Source organism: Apium graveolens, chromosome 5 (genome assembly GCF_009905375.1).
Source record: "Apium graveolens cultivar Ventura chromosome 5, ASM990537v1, whole genome shotgun sequence".
NCBI lineage: Eukaryota > Viridiplantae > Streptophyta > Magnoliopsida > Apiales > Apiaceae > Apium > Apium graveolens.
Window position 1 is genome coordinate 317,022,648 of NC_133651.1, and position 21,220 is coordinate 317,043,867.

A 21,220-nucleotide genomic window follows, 5' to 3' on the forward strand; every position below is an offset into this window, starting at 1 on the left:
ATTTCAAAATTGGATATTACTAATACGCATTTTAAAAATGAGTAATTTGTGTATATAAAAAGAATAATTAAATTGAGATACGCATTCACATAATGCATATCACATCTTTGACTTTGCTCGTATCCTCCTTTTTTTGAAAAAATGACAAAAATAGCCAATTTTTGAAAAACTTTAACAAAAATAGTCGTTCTGAAAAAAGTGGCCAATTTTGGCCGATTGAATACTCCACTGTGAGTTGGGTATCCCAATTTTTATAGGATACTCCACTGGTAGTTGGGTATTTCATATATGGGATATTTCACTGCCAGTTGGGTATTTTGTATAAAGTGGATACTCCACTTACAGTTGGGTTATTCATCAGCTAAAGTTGGCCAACTTTTCACAAACTGGTTATTTTTGTTAATTTTGTGTAAAAATAGGCTAAATTTGTCTTTCACCCCCTTTTTTTCACGTAATACTTATTTTTCAAATGCGTAATAGATTTAATCATTTCTAAAATACGTATTAGGCCGATATTTTTTGCCATAAACTCCAAAAATAATATTCTTGTTACAATTTTTTTAAAAAGGTATTTTTGATATTTACAGCTGAATAGTGCTGAACCACATGTAATCTGACTGATTCTCATGATCACTGCATTTGTTTGCAAATTTTTTTATTCTGAATGGTCCATATTTAACTAAATCGCTCGTGCTTAAAATTTATGATGAATCATCCAGGAGACTTTATAACCGCTACCCTGCTACCCTGTATTTCATGCTCAAAATGTATGCTTGATTCACGTACTTGTACCATATTTGCCTAAAAAATCAACTATTATTATATATTTATTTTCAAATAAAATTTGAGTTTGGTTTGTTGTATTAATTTTTGAAAACAATCTCAATTATTTTTTATGTTTGTTGTATTTAAATTACAGTAGAACTTCGATTAAATAATAGCCGACAAAATAATAATTTTGTTAAAATAATTTTTTTCCCGGTCTTAATATAATGAAGACAGTATATATTTATTTTCGTTGAAATAATATATTTTTTTCTGTATCGAGACAATTACTCTCTATATAGTATTTAAGTTATAACTTTAATTTGATATAAATTTATACATAATTAGGACATAAAAGTTGTACAATAATTTATGGATGGTTCAGTAGTTTTACAAACAAAATTATTCATTCATATTCAGATTTATTCATCTTTCAGAAATACGAATTATTCAGATAAATTTGTTCAGATTTAACAAATAACCCGTACATTTCAATAACCTAATTTATATTGAAATATAAAGATAACAAATGGTATGAGTATTCTGAATAACTCCAACAGCTTAGGTTTGCAGTGCCATAACCATTCCTTTGTTCTACAAAACCACAACCATACTTCTAACAACTCACATTGACAGAAAACATGTTGTCAAAACAAGTAATGAGAACAAACAAAATCAAACTTGCAAAAACTTTATGAACAATGTCGAAATTCTAACCAGAAGGATTTTTAATCTTTACTGAATGCTGCTGAAATGTTGCATCCTCTGAACTTCCACCATAAGGTTTCACCAACCAACTCATCCTCTGAACTTCCACCATCAGGTTTCACCAACCAACTCGAAAGGCTCGAATCAACTGCAATTGGAGAGCTTCCAGCCTTGGAATGACTTCCCTTTTTCTGTTTTGAAACCGTGTTGTTCAACTTCTTTAAACTAGGCTCCTCTATGCTAAAGGGGGGTATGAAATTGAGCCCTTGTACCGAACACAAATTTTCCTTCTCGTCTTCTTTTAGTTCTATGCAAGTGTTGTCAGTTGTTACTTTGATTTCCTTCTTCAAGGTAGTAAAATTCTCAATAGGACCCAAGACCGAATCAGCCAAGGCAGGGCTCGGATTAGGAATTTTACTGATGTGCTTCAACCCGAATGTTATTGGGCTATTAACTTCATTTTCGTCTGTTTTAACTGCATTTACTTGCTTTCTCGATTCAAATGATACAGAAAATAGTGAATCAGATGACTCTTCTTGAACTAATCGATCCACATTTTCAGCAGCATTTGCTTTCTTCTGTGATCCAACAGACACTGAGAAGAGTGAGTCAGAAGACTCTTCTTGAACTAATTGATCCACATTATCTTGATCATTTAGTTGGTTTCTCGATTCAACTGGTACACGGAATCGCGAATTAGAAGACTCTTCTTGATCATCACCATTTTCAGCTACATTTACTTTCTTCTTTGATCCGACAGACACAGAAAATAGTGAATCAGGAGACTCTTCTTGAACTAACCGGTCCACATTACCTAAACCATTACACTGCTTTCTCGATTCAACTGACACAGAAAATAGCGAATCAGAAGACTCTTCACGAACAACATCATCACTGTCAGCTGCATTTACTTTCTTTTTCGATCCAACAGACACTGAAAATAACGAATCAGAAGACTCTTCTTGAACTAATTGATCGACATTTTCTACACCTTTTAGGTGCCCAACTGAAAGGGAATCTAATGAACCTGAAGACTCTTCTTGAGGTAATTTACCAACATTACATAAACCATTCACTTTCTTATCCGAAGACTCTTCTAGCAAATCACCAATTTTTGAAATTTTTCGTGATTCCAATGACTTGTCTTCGAGTTTTGACAAACTATAATCCAAAAACTTGTCAACACCAACAACATTCTCTTTTTTCGCGTTCCCCAAAATTGTACATTTTGGATTTCCAAGATTGTAAATCTCACTTTCCTTCTCCTTGTTATCGCGGCCTACCATAACATCATTCTCATTTCTACAACTACGACAAAAAAAGAGCTTACATTATCACGAAAGCACGAGAGTAAAATGTACGCAGACCTTTTATAACAGCCCGAAAACTATAACTTCACAAAAACAAACAGAATGGCAGAATGTTCTTACTTGAATTCGAAAACAACAGACTTTGATACATGCACTACTGGCTTACTGGACTTAAGGGGTTCAAATCTTACAAGCCTCTGATACAAATTGTACAAAAAATTACAAAATAAATAAATAATAATAAAAATAGTACTAATGAACTATTGAAAATGGAGTGATGAATAGCAAGATTTCTAACCTTATCTTTGGTGGGGACTTTTTGATTGTTGCAAGTACCAAAGCAAATCTTAAAGCAGCCCATGAGCTAAAGTTTTGAATGAACAAAGTGATTTTTGTTTTTATGAAGTTTTTTATACAGTGAGAGATTGGTATTAAAAGATTAGGAACTTTTGAAAAATATGACCGTTTGGCTCTCTTTGTCTGTCAGCTACTCACATTAATTAACTGAATTATCTTTGCCACTGACCAGATTTTTATATATTCCCGTCTTTTCTGCTGCTCGTGGGCATATTCTGAACACTAATATTTACAACGGTTTTTCTAATGTGTGTCAAGGGCACATAATAAGTACTAAATTTTATGAGTTTGATGCATTTTCATTAGGTGAAGTTGTTGTAAATGCAGGGTCCATCAATATTTATGATTAGAGGACCAATCAAAATGCACCAAATTCATGAGAGTTAATACTTATTATGTGCTCTTGGGCACACATTAGAAAACCCGTATTTAAAAATCTTTTATTAGTTCACTTATTTTTACTGTTGAATACTCCCTTTGTTCCAATTTATCTATCTTGTTTGATTTTTTATGGTCAAATTGACCCAACTTTGACCAAAAATTTCACATAGTATAATATCGAAAATACTTATAAAATTAATATCATTAGAAAGTATGTTTAATCTACTTTTATATGTATATTTTAATTTTTCAAAATGATGAAAGAATGAGTTTTTATTTACGGTCAAAGTTGAGTCAATTCGACCATCAAAAGTCAAACAAGACAGATAAATTGGGACATAGGGAAGTATTTTTGTGCATACAGAGGATCCATTATTATTAATGATGTGAAGATCACATTTAATACCTTATCGTGTGCCCATGAGCACATGATATAAAATTTCTTTATATTTTTTCTTTTAACTCGTACTCCCTCAGTTACATTCAGGGGCGGATCTACTAAGGGTCACGGGGGAGACGTGTCCCCCCTAAAACAAAATTTTATCTTTTTTTTACCATTAATTTTTTAAAAATATATGAAAGTGATCCCCGAAAATTCAAAAATATAATAGTGTATTCACAAAATATGGTCGGTGTCCCCCGGAATATAATTCCTGAATCCGCCCCTGATTACATTGTTTCATAATACACGTTTTAATTCATTTTTACACTCGATACCCATTCTAAAACACTTGGGCTGATTTATTGAGTTTATCACGAATTGGGCCACTCACCTAGTTTTGGAGGAATAAGCCCGCTTACAATTCCAATGAAGCCCAATTTTTTAATATTGAGCTTGTGGTAAAACAGTGGAGGAAATCAGATAATGTTTGTTTCACTGGGCTTGAGTTGCCTTGACACACTTGGGCTGATTAATTCAGCTTATTATGAATTGGGCCACTCACCTAGTTTTGGAGGAATAAGCCCGCTTACAATTCCAATGAAGCCCAATTTTTTTGTCATGACAATTTTCATTTTTGTTTCTTTTCTTCCATACTTTCCTCTTTGTAATCTTTTCTTCCAGATTTTTTAATCTAAACCGGTATTTAAATTGCTCTTAAAAATTGTTGTGCCGTCAGAAAAAATGATGGTGTAAAAATTAAATGATCGTTTGGATAGAGATGTCATAAAATTGCATTGCAGAGTCAAGCATTTTCATTTTCTTTTAATACCTTGCAAAATATTTTTAATATGTAAATGTTTAAATGAAAAATATAAAAAATAACATTTTCGATGACGTTTGATAGTAAAATTGATATTTACTTCCCAAAATACTGAATGTTATCTTCTTTAAGAAATTTTGATGGTGAAATCAGTGTATACTTATCGTAAAAAGTGAAAAGTATCTTTTTTCAATAATGTGAAATCGGCTTTCTCTAAAAATAACTTGTGGGTCAAAAGTATATTTTATATTCTACCAAACAATTTTTCACCTATTTTTGAATAAAAGGTTGTAGTTGCACAAAAATACACTCATTTAAGCTGCAACAAAAATACCAAATACACTCATTCGAGTTTACGCGCATATATGGCTATTGATGGCTATTGAATCAGTGTCGTAATCGCTTTATTGGATCTCTATCAAATCATAACTTCATATTAATATAATATTATTCGTTTTAGACAGAGTCCGCCTGAATTTGTTTTGATGCACATCTCAAAAAAACTCGTACTAACGAAGTTAAGTTACTGTTCTGTCTATATATAAGTATCTATTTTACTATGATTCAAAGATAGAGATCTGTAGATTGTAGATTGTACTATGGGTGCCCTTCCCCAACCATAGTTGGTTGGGATCTATTTCATAGCCAACCAATCTTTCTTTCCGCAATAAATCATTGCGGAGGTCTTTTTCTGTTGGCTGTCAGTCACGTGGAGTCAACCGTGACTGTGAAACTTTTGCCTTGTACTATATATCCACTATAACACATATACCTAAGCAACAAATTGAATGATAATAATATACATTATAACTTGTGTTTCTACGTGCAAATGAAAGTGGTCCAGAAGATAGTAAGCACATGAGAAATGCAAGCAACGATACATGCCCTGAGAGTTCCTAAGTTGTAAGGACCACAAACACAACACTTGCCCCAGATTCGTTAATTCCCCTATATGGACAACTTCCCTGCTAATCCTAACTAGGAAATTTCCTGCAGTTTTCGAGATTTTTGGTTAGCTTATCCGAAACATTCTTCTTAAATCTTGATCAGTTTCTGGTTCTTAGCTTGTACCTGGGTTGTGAATAGTAGACACTTGGGGATTTATCTTGATTTTAACATTATCGGCAATCTTTGAATTTGATTGTGTATAGTGTTAAAGTACATAAGTTACGTTACAGGAAAACACGTTATAACCGACCGGTTAAATTTGATGACAAGATAAGTGAAAAAATGACAAAAATAGCCATTTTTTATAAAATTTTAACAAAAATAGTCATTATGAAAAAATTGGTCAATTTTAGCCGATTGAATACTTCACTGTCAGTTGGGTATTTCAATTTGTATAACATACGACACTGGTAGTTGGGTATTTCATATATGGGATACTCCACTAGCAGTTGGATATCCCGTAGGCTAAAGTTGCTCAACTTTTTAGAAATTGGTCATTTTTGTAAATCACAAAAAGTCAGGCTAATAAAATCGACGGTTATGACGATTTCAGACAATAAAAAGGCATAGTTTTTTATGACGTGGCAATTGATAACTAACTGCTTGGATATGGTCAGTTTTAAGTTTTAAACTTTTTTCCTGTTGTGTTAGGCATGTTATATGAATAAATATTCGAAATTTAACACTTACATATATTAAATAAAAACATTTTACTAATATATGTCTATTTTTGCTCAAATGTATATATGTGAAACATGCATTCGTTCTCAAATTATCCTATTTAAAATTGTCCGACAAATCGACAACTATTGATCCACTGCAAGAAAGAGGGTCATTTACGACAGAATTTATTTTTTGTACTTAATTTATCGTAAATGATCTTGTATGGCGAAATTTTTTTCGCTTTTTAATCAAGTGTTCAAATAATTAGTTTTCATTTTGTTTTTTTTTTGCCTGAAATATTGAAAATTTCATTAAAACTTCAAATCACTTTTCAGAACAGGATAGAATTCCGGGGAGACATTTCCCCTATTCCACGTACGATCAGCTATGAAACTGTTTTGTCTCGCTAGAAAGTGAGCCAATTTGTTCGCTGAACGTTTTACAAAATACAACGTCACTTGACGAGCTTTTAATTCGGACACTAATGATTTTCACTTTTCTACCACTCGACCAAGGTAGGAAAGAGTAACAGAAGAACATCTGATCGCCTGAACAATGGCCAAGCAGTCTTTCTCGACCACAGTTGGTTGTGTGGAGTTTTCATTTTGTTTTAAGTTTGCCCTTATAAAATATTAATCTTCTTTATTGTTGATCAGGAGTGTAAAGTAGGTTTATATTTTCACTAAATTATACAAATGTGGAGTTAATCAGAGAAGCTCTCTCTTTCTTTTGTTTCCGGTTGATACGAGGAGTCTATTTTGTAACTGCTTTTTGAACCAGAACAAAAATCCTTAAAATTCATCAAATATGTACACTTGGATTAGCTATTCCTCGGCATAAGGAGTACATACACGATCATGAGTAAGAAAGTAACTTATTACAGATACAGGCTGTTACGTTCTAGACTTCCAGTAGACATTCGAAGTAATGATATGAGAGAGAGGGAGGGGAGAGAGAGAGAGTGGGGGGGGAGAGGGAGAGAGAGAGAGAGGGAGGGAGAGGGAGAGAGAGAGAGGGGGGGGGGAGAGAGAGAGAGAGAGAGAGAGTGAGTGAGTGAGTGAGAGAGAGAGAGAGAGAAAGAGGGAGGGAGAGGGAGAGGGAGAGGGAGAGAGAGAGCGGGGGGAGGGAGGGAGAGAGGGAGAGAGAGAGAGAGAGGGAGGGAGGTAGGAAGGGAGGGAGAGAGAGAGAGAGATTAAAAGTAAATGATAACATGCATGTTACAGCATCTGTTTGTTCATTTACACCTTTTTGTAACCAGAATTCCTCTTTCTTTTCTTATTGTCATAAGTAATCCCCCTGGACTTCCCTTGAAAACGCCTAACCTCACGCAAGAACACCCTAACAGCTCGTGATCCAAACGGATTCGACTCAGGAGCTCCACCATTCTCCTCGTAAGCAGCCCGAAGCCGCCCAACCAGAGCATCCAGACTACCCCATGCTTGCCGAAGAGGGCAAGGACAAGGCAAAGGCGGCTTCGTAACACCAAAATAAGGGCAACTCTGGTTATGAATCTTGGTCTTGCCAAACTGATCAAGGTACCTTAAAAATTCCAAAATACGAGAACTAGTCCATAAATGTTGATGAACATTCGACGAATACGGATCAGTTGGCGTGTGGTTTCGTATGTACTGACAGAACGTGTTCCAATCCCGACGCTTCTGCTTCTCGTACCTGCTCGGACCTTGTGACCATTGTACAGATGCTGCAGTTGATGAGATGGTACCGTCCATGAATGCGCGATAAAGATGTTAATAAGCAAGAATGGTCTGGTGTTTGCATGAATTGGTATAGAGAATGAGAATGCAGTTTATAATTCTCATGAGGGAGAGTGAAGTAGGAGATGTGATGAGTTTGGCAGAAGGGTGGTGTTTAAAAGATGGAAGGCATGGAGAATTGAGCGGTATTGTACTACCATGTATAGATATATTATTATAGATATGTGCATAACTACCGTCTACAGATATCTTATTATGTACGCCCTTTGTTATAGAAATCGACCGATTTTTTCAAAATCGTTGATAAATGGCTCAAAAGTCGGTAAAAAATATTTGTCCAATTTGATTGATTTCCGATAAATTCGCCGATAAATCATCCGATTTTTTAAAAATCGTTCGATAAATTGCAAATCGGTACCTCAATCGAATAATTCCGATTTCCGAAATTTGTAACACTGCTTACGCCTTGTATTGTATTCATTACATAAAAAATAGTCATTTACGATCGTAATATATTCGATCCACGTCGATCGCATGTCAAAATCGACAATTTTTAGATCGGCTCATATTAACTATATGATCTTATTGGGACTTTTCTCTAACACCTTAAGATTTTAGCTTAAGATTTTAGATGAACTGTTTACTCAACATGGTATCACGATTAAGGCTCGATAGATTTTTTTTTTATTTGCCAAATTTATAGCAGATTTCATTAATAACATGAAAAAACTCAATCGAGACAAACCCCCAATTGATCATGGCAATCCAGGTTGAAAAAATAAATAGACGAACTAAATAATTAGCCTCTTTGTTTCCGGATTGCTTAACTGACTGAATAAAAATACTCTGAAAATTAAAAATGAAGATAATGGTTTCTCGAGCGATCAAGTCTGCATATCCTACCGAAAACAGTAGTTTCACCATTGACCCTCACATTAATTCCATGGACACTACAATGTTCAGAGGACTCAGTTGCAAAAACTGAGAGGGCCCTCGAGTTATGAACAAAAATATTTTGTGAGAGGTGAGCACATGCGATTTTCACCACCGTTCCAAAAGCACCACAGCTATCTATCTGCCGGACACGAGCTATAAACATGTCGAAAGTGTTGTTGATGCGAGATATCCAGATCTCCCAATACACCGTAAAATCCATTTTCAACACATCGCATACAGCGAGATACATCGCACAAAATGAGACAATCAAACACATAAATAACAACTCAATTAAACGAAACGAAAAAGAACCGAATTTTTGAACAAAATCCGATATTTATTGAAAGAAAGTTAAAAACAAATGAAAAAAATGTTCTACGGATGAAGAGAGAGGATGGAGATAGAGATAAAGACGGGTAGAAAGGGTAAAGAAGGAAGGTGTGATGAATTAGGGTTAAAGAAGATGGGTCAGTCGACTTTACGAGAAAGAGAGAATTAGGGGTTTTTCACAAAAAAAATACAACTACACGCTTGATAGATTTTAAATGAGCTGATTCTTGTAGTGTTAGAGAACACACGACCCTTGTATAAATGACAATACTTTCCGATAACATTAAGCATGTTTGGGTTCACTCCACCAAAAATAAAGAAAATATACAAGGGTCATATCAACGATATCAATGACACTGACACGGGTTGTTCGCAAATAATTAACATTCGATAACCGAACTCATTAACCATAATTCGTCTCATAAAATGTTTATGTTAATACAAAAACAGAATGTCATTATCTCTCCTGATACAAGCATCTAGCAGTTTCAATATACACACCAAGTCTAACAATTTTTTTATTTTTTTTTAGAAACCAAGTCTAACAATTTGATTATTTAGGACTTGTTCTTGAGAATCATCCTCACTCGATAAAGTAACAACTATTCTTATCTAAAGGAAACTGTCTAAATATCTGATAACACATTCTGTCAAAAATCATGTCACCTCATTAATAATTTAAAGATATTGATAATAGATATATACGTCATGTTTTTAATTTTATTTGAATATTTTTTTATCAAAAATAATACTTTTACCATTACATGAAAACTATTATTTATGTGTATACTTGATCCTAATATCATTATTCAGATTCAATTGACGAGAACTCGTTAAAAATCAATCAACCGAATCACAATTATATTATTTTTGAATTTATATATTTAATATATATGTTCTAAAAATCACTGATTTACCCAATTAATCACCTGATTAATCGTTCCAACATGCTCCGCTGATTCGATTTTATAATACGATTAATTACTGCATTTTTTTTCTTAAATTAATATATTTAGTTTAATAAATTAATTATTTTATACTCCCTCGGTCCCTTCCAATTGTTTACATTTCTGAGGAAGTGTCCGGCACGCATTTTAAGGTGCATAAAAAGTATAGTTATGTAACTTATTTTTATAATTTTCTTTTTCAGAATAAAAGTTGAATGTTTTAATTTTTATTCAGAAAAATAAAATTATAAAAAAAAAATTACATAACTATACATTATATACACCTTAAAATGCGTGTCGGACACTCTCTAAAAAACGTAAACAATTGAAAGGGATGGAGGGAGTATTTTATTAAGCACATCCGATTAATGCACTGATTAATCGGACGTTACTTTACCGAACAATAACGATTTCCGCTTTTTAGAACAATGTTCTATATTCCTATCGAATTGTAGTTTAAATATTCTGAATTGTATAAGCACATTTTTAAGGACCGGGCCACCATGGTACAAAGTCTATTTGACTCCCTCATGTGCAATAAATTATGTGGGTCTTCTCATTACTGACCAAGATCAACTACACTGTTATTTCAAGGACCAAATCCTTAACTATACACTACACACATGACACAACACAAGTAAACAACACAAACTATGTGCATGTATATAAACTCCTCTCACTCCTTCAGCTTCTCAATAACTATCTTATAAGTTCATAGACAAACCAGAACTCTCTCATTTGGCATTTCTCATGGATTCATCTTCTTCTTCGTTTGTCGAATACAGTTCACTTCTTCCTTACAACGAGAATGACTCGGAAGAGAAACATAGCCTCCAAGCAGTGTCAGAAACGACACGTATAGAAGAGGTTTGTAATTCACACGAGGAAGTTTCCTATAGGGGTGTGCGCAAGCGTCCATGGGGTAAATTTGCTGCAGAGATAAGAGATTCTACGAGAAATGGAGTTCGAGTATGGTTAGGAACTTTCAATACTGCTGAGGGAGCTGCATTGGCGTATGATCAAGCGGCATTTGCCATGCGTGGTTCAATGGCAGTGCTTAATTATCCGGCTCACTTTGTTTATCAGTCCTTACTAGACATTAACTATGATTTTCAGGGTGAGCGTTCCCCGGTTTTGGCATTAAAGAAGATGCATGCTTCCAAGATGAAGATGAAAAAGATTCAAAAAGAAAAGAAAGAAAGAGATGATCACGAGTTCAAATTTAGGGTGCATGATTATGGTGATATGATAATTTTGGAGGATTTAGGTGTCGAGTACTTGGAACAACTCTTAACCTTGTCAGAGACTAACCTAATTTAGCTGCATGCATAGTTTCGTAGCTATAAATACAAATTAGCAGAATTCGATCAGTACAAGATTAGTTGTCAAACATCCTTGCTTTTGACATTTGAAGTGATCAATTCTTTTCTGAGAAAATACACAAAATCTATCATCTGCCAAATATAATTTATAGTATAGTAGTTCCTAAAAAGACGAAATCAGATTTTTACATGTCTGTAAATAAATCACGGGCCTTTTATGCCCAAAGAAATCAAATTTAGAAAAAGAAAAAAGTATAGCTTACAACTTTAGTCTACTAACCTCTACCTAGCATACCAAACATATGCTCCTTCCTGACCTAGAATTGTCCCGGTCCTCCAGACCCCTTATAAATGATCGTATGGCGAGGTGTTCTGAGGCGTAAGTCATGAAAGATGCCAATATTATAGCTCCTACTACCATCAAGCCTAGCCTGTTCGATAATAAACAAAGATGCAAAATATGTGAAGTACAAAAAAATAAATTTACATATATGCACTCTTGTACCAGAAATAAACAAAATAAGATTGCAAAGTTTTAAACGATATGAAAGCAATACACAAAGGAGATTATCAAATTCACTGATGACGATGTTACCCTTATTTATATAAATGTATATTGGCTAATGTGCTAGCTGGACCAGGTAGAAAAACAAACAGTGAATGATAGATTTTGTGGATATATTATCAACTACAAAAATGTAATGTACAAGAGGGCACTGCCCTTGAGCATCTGCAATGCCACAAAGAAACTATCTGAAAAGCATCAACAGATGTAGACGGCCTATATAACTGCAAGATTTAAAGCTGAAGCATTTGTTTCCCAAAATATCCCAGCATATATAACTCTATACAAACTAGAAACTGTATACTTGGTTACTAAAATATTCTATATAAAAATATCTGTGTGAGTGGCTATAATCCTAAATACACTATAATGTCTAGCAACTTCAATCAGAAAAAAAAATTACTTAGCTACACATACAAAGCTGAAGTATTTGTTTCTCAAAATATTCCAGCATATATAATTCTATACATACTCGAAGTCGAAGATATATACTTAGTTACTTACAAATACTCTTATTTCAATATCTGTGTGACTCTGTGCATGCATAATTTTTAATACGTTACAATGACTTGCAACTTCAAATGGCGAGAATATTGACTTGCTACACATGTATGCCTAAAAGCCTTGGGGTAAACCTTACTTTCATGCACTTTCAGTTCTCTCATGTTTTTCTAACTTTCAGAGCTTTATTTTTAAACTACGTTTTTAAATAATTCAATTGGGAAAAAAAATCAACTAATTAAGGTTTGGTTCACTTCTGGTCTATTTCTATTTTGCCAGCCTTGCTTGCAACCTTTTTGCAGTATATGTTCCTCTACAAGTTATCAGCATCAAAGCATTTACAAATACATTTCTTCACCTATAACCTCTTTGTTATCTTTTCTCCACCAACAGGTCTGATTAATAGAAGTCTGCTTCCATTTCTCCAACACTTCTCCAGCTAATCCTAGAAATATTATTCAATATAATACTGATTCTTTATGCAACTGCAATGGTCCATTCTTGCACGTCTCCAAGACCTTTACATTGATGTATTCCCGAAGGCACTTGCAGTCACCTTCTCTGCAGTTAGCTTCATGATCCACATGCTTCATCGCCATATTTCCTTGTTTGGTGGCGAGGTCATGTTTCTATTCTCCTAATACTATCCAAAATAATCTCCAAATGCAGCTATACGTTTCGTTACTGCATCCACTTTCTCACTTATTTTACAAGATCCATTCTAGACTCTTAAGTCTAAACTACATTTATATCTATAAGACTCCACTGACATATGCTCCCAAACTATGCATAGAATGTTCTAATATCTCCAACAACATCATGCATATGGCTTTGGCTACTTCATCCGTAATCACACACACCCAAACTCAATAAAAAGTTAGAGTAGCCACGAGCCTGTACTACTTCCGATCAACATCTAAGCACAATAATATAAATGTAGTATGTACATATGGTTTGGGTGGTTCTGCTGAAACTGACATGCTATTACAAATTTTCTATATTCTTCATTATGATCAACTTATATTAGCAAAAAGTGAGACAGAGAAAGGCCCAATTTAAGGATGGAATCTTCTGCTTATTATTTGAATGAAATGATTATTAAAGCGTCGCCACTATCCAGTAACTGTATTAGAGCTGCAGAAATCCAGAAAAAAAAACTAGCCGAACACTATCAAACTATCAAACTTCTGCCTACCTTTACCAACACAAACATTTCAGTACCCTCCAAAAAAACCACATAGTACCTTCTGATTGTGGGGCAACACATACTAGTCAATTGACTTGGTCAGAAAGCTATATTGCAGTTTTGATTAAGAAAAAAAATATGAAAAGAATAGTTCTCTTAGACTGGAGGATATGTATGACCAGTTCAATGCTAGACTGAATTTAGATTGCGGACACCTAAAAACTCAAAAGAGGGTATGTGTCATTAGAACCTATGACATCAATAATTCTATCTACATAAAAAAGAAGTGCTTTCTCGAAGAAGACAGTAGGCTCTAGGCTGCAATGTGTTTTGTTTAAAGTGTTTCTATAAAAGAGGCAGCATCTTAAATAGGTGTGCCGAATTTAATTAATTGCTACCAACTCGAGAGAGATGCCAATCAATTTTACAAGAAACAAAGGTATTAAGATTTCCACAAAGAGAATAAGTACAAAATAGAGATGGATCGATTAGCTTACCTTAGAAAAAGCGCTGTGATCCCAAAAACGCAAGGTAATGATGGAGCAGCAACAGCAAGAATTGCCATACCCAGCCCATAATACCACATAGCAACATCACAAGAAGTCTGGCGCTGATGGCCTACAATATCAATGCAAAAGTAAATAATTAAAGACCGGGTTTGGTACTAGATTTAGTTGTATACTTAATACTTAACTTACCTTTGCCAGTACCATAATCAGCAGATTCGGGACGAGAGGACGTAGACCCACCTCGATTGGCCACGACTTTTCCCCATTGATACACCAAATGCAAATAACCCCCAAATACTAGCAAGAAAATTGTAAATGTCCATTCGTACATGAGCAGCAAACCCGTCCATGGCGTAACCTGGCGAGGCACAATGGAAAGAGCGAGTGCAAGAGACACAACAGCAGCCATAAAACAGATGAATATTGAGATTCCTCCGAGGAAAATAGGAACCTTGGAATGTGCGCCATTTGAAAACTAATTCATTAAAACAAAAAACGTACTAATGTCAAAATTAAAATTAATAATTAATTTAAAATGACATCCGCAACTAATTTGTAAGAATGAGCAAATCTACAGCCATGAATGAATAATTACCAGATGTCTTTCCTCCCCCAAATAAAGTAAGATACCTATGTTCAAGAAGATACAAGATTTTCTATGCTAATAGAGGATTGATGGAAAGCTAACCTCTTTATTTGAAGTAGTGGTAGATGATGAAACCGTGGTATAGGCAAGAGCACCCCCAGACCTGACTTTAAAATACAGTTGCCTGAGGTGATCACATAATGAACGTGTCTGCACAAAAACTACAATACTCACAAACTCTTCTACAGAAACAGATAGCATTCGACATAAAAGCAAAGAAGAATAGTACCTGAAGAAAAGACTTATAGTATAAGAAAATCCAAGTCAGTACTGGGAGCAGGAAAAGGAACCGGACTAGAAGTGTTTCATTAGAATTTCTGCCCCCTCCAGTTCCAGGAAGAGATTCCTCAAGTTGTTCCCTTACATTCTGCAGCATGAATAAAACTTACCGAATAAGTCATCTGCTTGGGATTAAAAATTTTAGCTGAGACCTTTTACAAAATTGGAAATTCTTTAATCAGGACGACAATATCAATTATATGAGAACGAGAATACCATAGACCAGCCAACTTTATAGAGTTTGGAACTATTACCTGCCAGACATCAACAGGTTTCAGAAGCCATGAAGTCCACCAATCCCATGGTTTAAGGGGGCCTAGTGTATAATGAATAACACGAAGTTCTTTCTCATCTACCATCCACTGCATATGAGGGGAGCACAAGTTCAGAAAATCGACTATATCGACTAATATACATATAGCAACAGTTCCCCTATCCCCTTATATCTTACCAAGTATAGTTACCTTTACAGCTTCCCTAACAACTTTTACAAAAGTGCAAGTCATAAACTTTAAAATTATTAACTACTATTGGTTAAAAAAAACTCCACTAAGGGTTTCGGTATGGGAAATCAAGCTGAGACACCTACTGCTAAGCAATAAATTTTATGACATTTGTTGAATAGATAATTAATTAAGTTGCCTCTATATCTTACTGATGTCAAGAAAGGAAGTAAAAAATTAATTTGTACTAATTTTATATTATTAGTTACGATTAGATTTAATTGTATTAAATAATGCGGGGAAAGAAATAAGAATACTAATTTGTATTTTTTAATATTACTAGTTAAGATTAGATAAAATTGTATTGGTTAGCCTGAGCTCTGATATCACGTTGACATATAAGTAATCTATATTATGATTTAAAATCCCCCTCCAAGATTGTTCGGAGAATGGATTAATCCATATAGGTTGAGCCTAGGTGAATCGCTAGCACGCCTTTCAATTCATCTCATCTCCCTACAAAGACACGAGCTGTCGTTGCACCAAAAAGGTCCTATACCGGTTTCTCTACTTTTTAAGATTTGTTCTTTGCACCATAATATTTTACTTTTGCTTGTTTATTTGTACTTCCAGACTCGCAGTACAAAACTTTATAAGCGAAGGCATCTACATTCCTCTATGAGTGTCCCAACTTTTCACTCCACAGTCCACACCCTCCCCTTCAACCAAATAAAAAGTAGACAATAACTAAATTTTCATCAAAAGCATCACACAATCCGCAATTATGGTAGAAGAAAACCGCTATGTAACCCAAAATTATTGAAAAATTGGTAGAAACCAATTTTCACAAGTCATGTTGCACTTCCTTGTTAGCCAGATTGCACTACAACATATTGCTGATGTAGATATGTGATAATTAGTTAGCGGCTTACACAAGCAGAAGAATAATAGTTAGCATAACAAAGTAAAAATCATATGTAATTCTTAGAAACAATCAAAGCATGCTACATCAAAATAAATGGACAACAGTGACCACAAATCAGTATCATTTTAGATGGCACCAGCACTTCGTAGTTCATAGTACCCAAAATTATTTATACAGGCTCAAGGCGACGAACCTTGTTTGCGAGCATGTAAAGCCCAACATCTGCATTATATAGAGTAGAAAGCCTCTCCATTTCAGGAACTGGTCTAGACTTGATCACGTGATCAGGTAGTGATGGGTCGAAAACACGTGCACTTTCAAATCCAACATAATAGGAGTTGAGGAACCCCTGATCACCTGTTACCAAGTAAACAGGATATAAATTTGCAAACCATGCAGAGGAGAAGCTTTAAAGTCAAAATATTGAGGGTGTAAAATCAATTACAAAAATATTTGAGCATGAACCGTAGATGAACTAATTGCATGTGATAAATTCCATCTGTATAATTCCTTGTACAACCTCCCTCAATAAAGATTTTAATACGAAGTAAACCAATTTCATCTCAACACATGATGACTAGACATAATTTTAACAAACTTTGTGCTCCCTTGCAAGAATTAATTAGTTGGACAGGAATGAAGATAAAGTCCCATTCTACATGGCAACAATGAAATTCATGGCAAGAGGAAAATCTGTTAATATAAAAATTGAGAGGTATCACGTCTCTTTATCCCAGAAAAAAACATATCTCTTCATTCAGTTCAAATTTCAATTTATATGATGTTTCTTTCTTTGATCTGATAAAAATCGTTATATTAGAGAACCCACGTGTAGAAAGCCCTTTTTGTTCTAAAATCATCACTACTTCGGACAACCCATATGTAGAAAGCTCATTTGTTTTCTAGAATTTACCAATGGACGTAATCCTTCATTCCTTTTTTCTTCATCTATTGGAGATGGTCGTACATACTGACAAATAAATGCCATATTATTAAAAGCTTTTGGAAATAAACAATTCCATTCTAGCACTCAAAAGAAAATATTCAACGGCTTTCATATATTCTCCTTTACTTGTGTCAATAAGTCCTAAGTTAGAGTATATAACTTTGATCATAGGAATAAGTTTTCTAATCGCATAGCTGTGCAATAATTCTGTGCTTAGATGAGCAAATAGTAACTTTTGATTTATATTGCAACATATTATGTAATTTAAATAATAGCAAAACCACAACAGAAGTCATTAAAATTATTAATGAATGGATGGTTGGAGCAATACCAACTTCATTATTTGAACAGGTTAGAGGGAAAACATGTAAATTCTCAATGCATAAGTAATAAAATATACCACTATACCTCCAGTGTAAGACGCCAAAGTTTTCACCTTGCTCATCATATCATTGAAAACAGCTTCAGATGGTTCAACTACCATGACACCTGAATTTAGCCTTTCGGAATGCTTCAAATTAGCACAAAACTTTCCGCACTTAAATAGATCTTCAATACTCTGAACCACAATTGTATCAGCGTCAAGATAGACCACTGTCAAAAAAGAGATAAATAATGTCATCACCTGACACATACAACATAGCCATTAGGTGCCTAAAAACTGCAAAGCAGACATACCTCTTCATTGACGGCTATGAATAGAGTTTAAACCGTCAAAACTTATGAACTTCTTCTATTCACTTTTATAAGGTAAAACTTTAATAAGCATAGAGTTAATAACAACTTAAAAACAGTTATTTTGAGTAACTTAGGTGTTTTCATATTATATTAAGTTTTTAAAGCTAACTAGCCTAATACCATGCAGCCAAAGAAATAAGGTGCAGAGAATGTATTGTTTGTTTATTACTCGAATTTCAAAACAATATCTAGATGAACTAATCTAAAAAGAAGAGGTTATATGTCAATGTATAAATGGTTGGTCAGAATTCTGGTTAAAAGAGTAGGTAGTGTACGAAGGGAGTGAGACAGGACGGCAAAAATTGTAGATAGCAAAGTACTTTACCTTTCTTGTACTTTGTCATGTTAAATATCTTCAGCTTTGTGTATACACCCCAAAATCTTGTCGGCCGGACCTGATTAGGATTTGCCAATAAACTAATGTGGTCCACAATCCATCCATCCGCCTAAAAATATGATATCAAACATCAAAGACTATTTTGTAAACCTTTAATTAATGAGCAATAGTAGTTTCATATAAAATACCAAACAATATTAAAAAAAATGATCATAATCTAAATTAAGAGCTTACAGAGGACCATAACCACCAATAAATCCACAGATAGAGCGGAGCAACCCAACTGACTCCCCGCTCATACCCTCAATTAAGTGATAACATACAGTCAAAACCACTAATACTGCAAAAATATAGCAAAGGAGGAGATCAAACCACTCTTCTCTATCTTCAATCTTTATATATATAACTTTAGGGCTTCTGCATTTTTACCTACTTCACCAAATTACAGTATTGTTTTTCTTTAATATGATTTACCTTAAAAATGTAAACTGACACTATATCATTAATCTTAAAACTGCTATGAATTTTAGCCTCCTAGCAAACTCAACTGTCAACGATATCATATCAGTTTACATTCTCATTTAGTGATCATATCGGAACATTTCGTAATTCAGTGACAGAGAATTGAATTTGACTTTCCATAACATAACGAAACTGATAGAGAAAAAACAAAGTCAAAGAGGTATGCAAACACAATTATAGCTCAAAGTCATATCTTATTTATTCGATATCTATTCAGTTTGATATTCCAAACCATTAACAAGTAACCGAAACCTTTTATCTCATATAAAACAGAGTCAAAGAGGTATGCAAACATATTTATGGCTCAAATTTATAGATCTATACAAGTCGATATCTATAAGAATTTAAATTCCAATCACTTACCAAGCAACAGGAACATTTTCTCTCATATAAATTTACAATTTTTATTTCCAAAAGACATTAATAATGATCCAGAACTCTCATACCTAAAACGAACAAAAAAGGTTCATTTTTCTATTAAATTCAATCCCAAGAACTAAATTACTAGTCCTAAACATACCACACCATGATCCTACACATATCGAAAACTAAACAAACTAAAAATCGAAACAAAACATAAACCTCAACATAACAAACAAAGGGTTACTCCAACAAATTCAACCACTAGTACAAAACCTACCTCACCATATCAAAAAAACATCGAAAACCAACCAAACAAAAAATCGAAAAACTCGAAAAAAAAAACAACAAACCTGAAGCAGCTTCTTGGAATACTCAGACACACCATCAGAAACTAGAACAACCATATCTTTATTAGTAGATTTAGTATCCTTAATAGACTTGCCTAAAACTCTTACACCAAGAACAAACTCATCTCCATACAAAAGAGTCACATAAGCTTCATCAGATTCTCCAAACACACTTCCAAGATTACATACAAATGATATTACAAGACATAACACAAAAAACCCAGTTCTTGAAACATATAAATTCATGGTTTTGAGACAAGAAAACTGGGGATTATAGATACATGTGTGTTTGGGTTTTCTGGGGTTTGAAGTAGTTTGAATCTGAAGATTGTGAATCTGTGTGTGTTTGTGTTCGTGTGTTTATACGGAACAATGACCAAAATTTCGATGATTATTAAATGGTCTAAAATGTCACTTTAAATGTTACTCCATAACGGTACTTCGTCTTACGTTTTATTTTTTAATGCAAAACGGTACATAGTATGCTGTTTTGGTACTTTATTTTTAAAAAAAAAAAATTATAATGTGTAAAACGGTAGTTGAAGTAGCGTTTTGGCTCAAAACGGTACATGATATAGCGTTTTGTACCAAAACAATACTTTATCTACCGTTTTGCGCATACAAAAAATCAAAATGCCAAAATGTTACACGAATTACCGTTTTATATATTTTGCATAAACGTTACACGATATATCATTTTGAAGTGACATGTAGGGCCATTTTTAACCCTAAGTGACATTTAGGGCGATCACCCATTTTTCATTTTTATGTGTGTACTTTGTTATTGTCTTGGGTGTTGTCAGAATTTAATAATGTTTTGGTTTGGATTGTGTCAGCGGAAATGAGATGGGTGTGTTTGAAGGTGCTTGGCATTTGTGATATGTTGATTAATTAATTAACATATTTTGTAATATTAAGAAAAAATGACTAAAATACTTATTTTGAGGGGTACTTTTGCCCGAAATACTTACTCTGAAATAAGGTGATCTAAATATCTACCAAATCGAGTATAACTGTGATACACCACTTCCAGGGAGTATGAATAAAATAAGGTGATCTAAATATCTACCAGATCGAGTATAACGATGATACACCACTTCCAGAGGGAGTATTAGAGCGATACTCCTTTGTTAGAGGAATATCATGGTTGATACTCTCTATCAATCATGATGCATCCTTTTTCGGTGGAGTATCGGGTCTGATACTCCATCATCATTGGAGCATTATGTATTTTTTTTTTGAAAATTTAAATGTTTATTTAATAATTTTATAATTTAAACATGTACCATATTTTATAGTTTTTAATATTTTATATTTTAACAATTCCTT

General features: G+C 33.9%; 4 protein-coding genes across 5 annotated transcripts; 1 reads left to right on the top strand and 3 right to left on the bottom strand.

The window, feature by feature from the left end:
- Positions 1 to 1,297: 1,297 nt before the first annotated feature.
- LOC141723336 (uncharacterized) lies at positions 1,298 to 3,195 on the bottom strand. Of its 2 annotated transcripts, none has more exons than XM_074525131.1 (3): positions 3,082 to 3,195; positions 2,904 to 2,980; positions 1,298 to 2,775 (listed from the first exon to the last, which is right to left on the bottom strand). In XM_074525131.1, exons 1-3 carry the CDS (start codon positions 3,142 to 3,144, stop codon positions 1,494 to 1,496), a joined length of 1,422 nt encoding a protein of 473 aa, XP_074381232.1. In that variant the 5' UTR covers positions 3,145 to 3,195; the 3' UTR covers positions 1,298 to 1,493. The 2 variants fall into 2 exon arrangements, with proteins under 2 accessions (XP_074381232.1, XP_074381231.1); XM_074525130.1 differs by having other exon boundaries at positions 1,298 to 2,781.
- A 4,377-nt stretch (positions 3,196 to 7,572) lies between these two features.
- LOC141661330 (protein LIGHT-DEPENDENT SHORT HYPOCOTYLS 2-like) lies at positions 7,573 to 8,182 on the bottom strand. Its single transcript, XM_074468314.1, has one exon. It carries the CDS (start codon positions 8,062 to 8,064, stop codon positions 7,573 to 7,575), a length of 492 nt encoding a protein of 163 aa, XP_074324415.1. The 5' UTR covers positions 8,065 to 8,182.
- A 2,714-nt stretch (positions 8,183 to 10,896) lies between these two features.
- LOC141659579 (ethylene-responsive transcription factor 1B-like) lies at positions 10,897 to 11,624 on the top strand. Its single transcript, XM_074466518.1, has one exon. It carries the CDS (start codon positions 11,013 to 11,015, stop codon positions 11,580 to 11,582), a length of 570 nt encoding a protein of 189 aa, XP_074322619.1. The 5' UTR covers positions 10,897 to 11,012; the 3' UTR covers positions 11,583 to 11,624.
- Positions 11,625 to 11,710: 86 nt separating this feature from the next.
- On the bottom strand, positions 11,711 to 20,259 carry LOC141659578 (inositol phosphorylceramide glucuronosyltransferase 1). The gene is made up of 10 exons (XM_074466517.1): positions 19,895 to 20,259; positions 18,648 to 18,768; positions 17,993 to 18,178; positions 16,832 to 16,995; positions 15,525 to 15,632; positions 15,221 to 15,358; positions 15,034 to 15,141; positions 14,535 to 14,820; positions 14,334 to 14,454; positions 11,711 to 12,015 (listed from the first exon to the last, which is right to left on the bottom strand). Exons 1-10 carry the CDS (start codon positions 20,135 to 20,137, stop codon positions 11,871 to 11,873), a joined length of 1,620 nt encoding a protein of 539 aa, XP_074322618.1. The 5' UTR covers positions 20,138 to 20,259; the 3' UTR covers positions 11,711 to 11,870.
- Between the last annotated feature and the right edge of the window lie 961 nt (positions 20,260 to 21,220).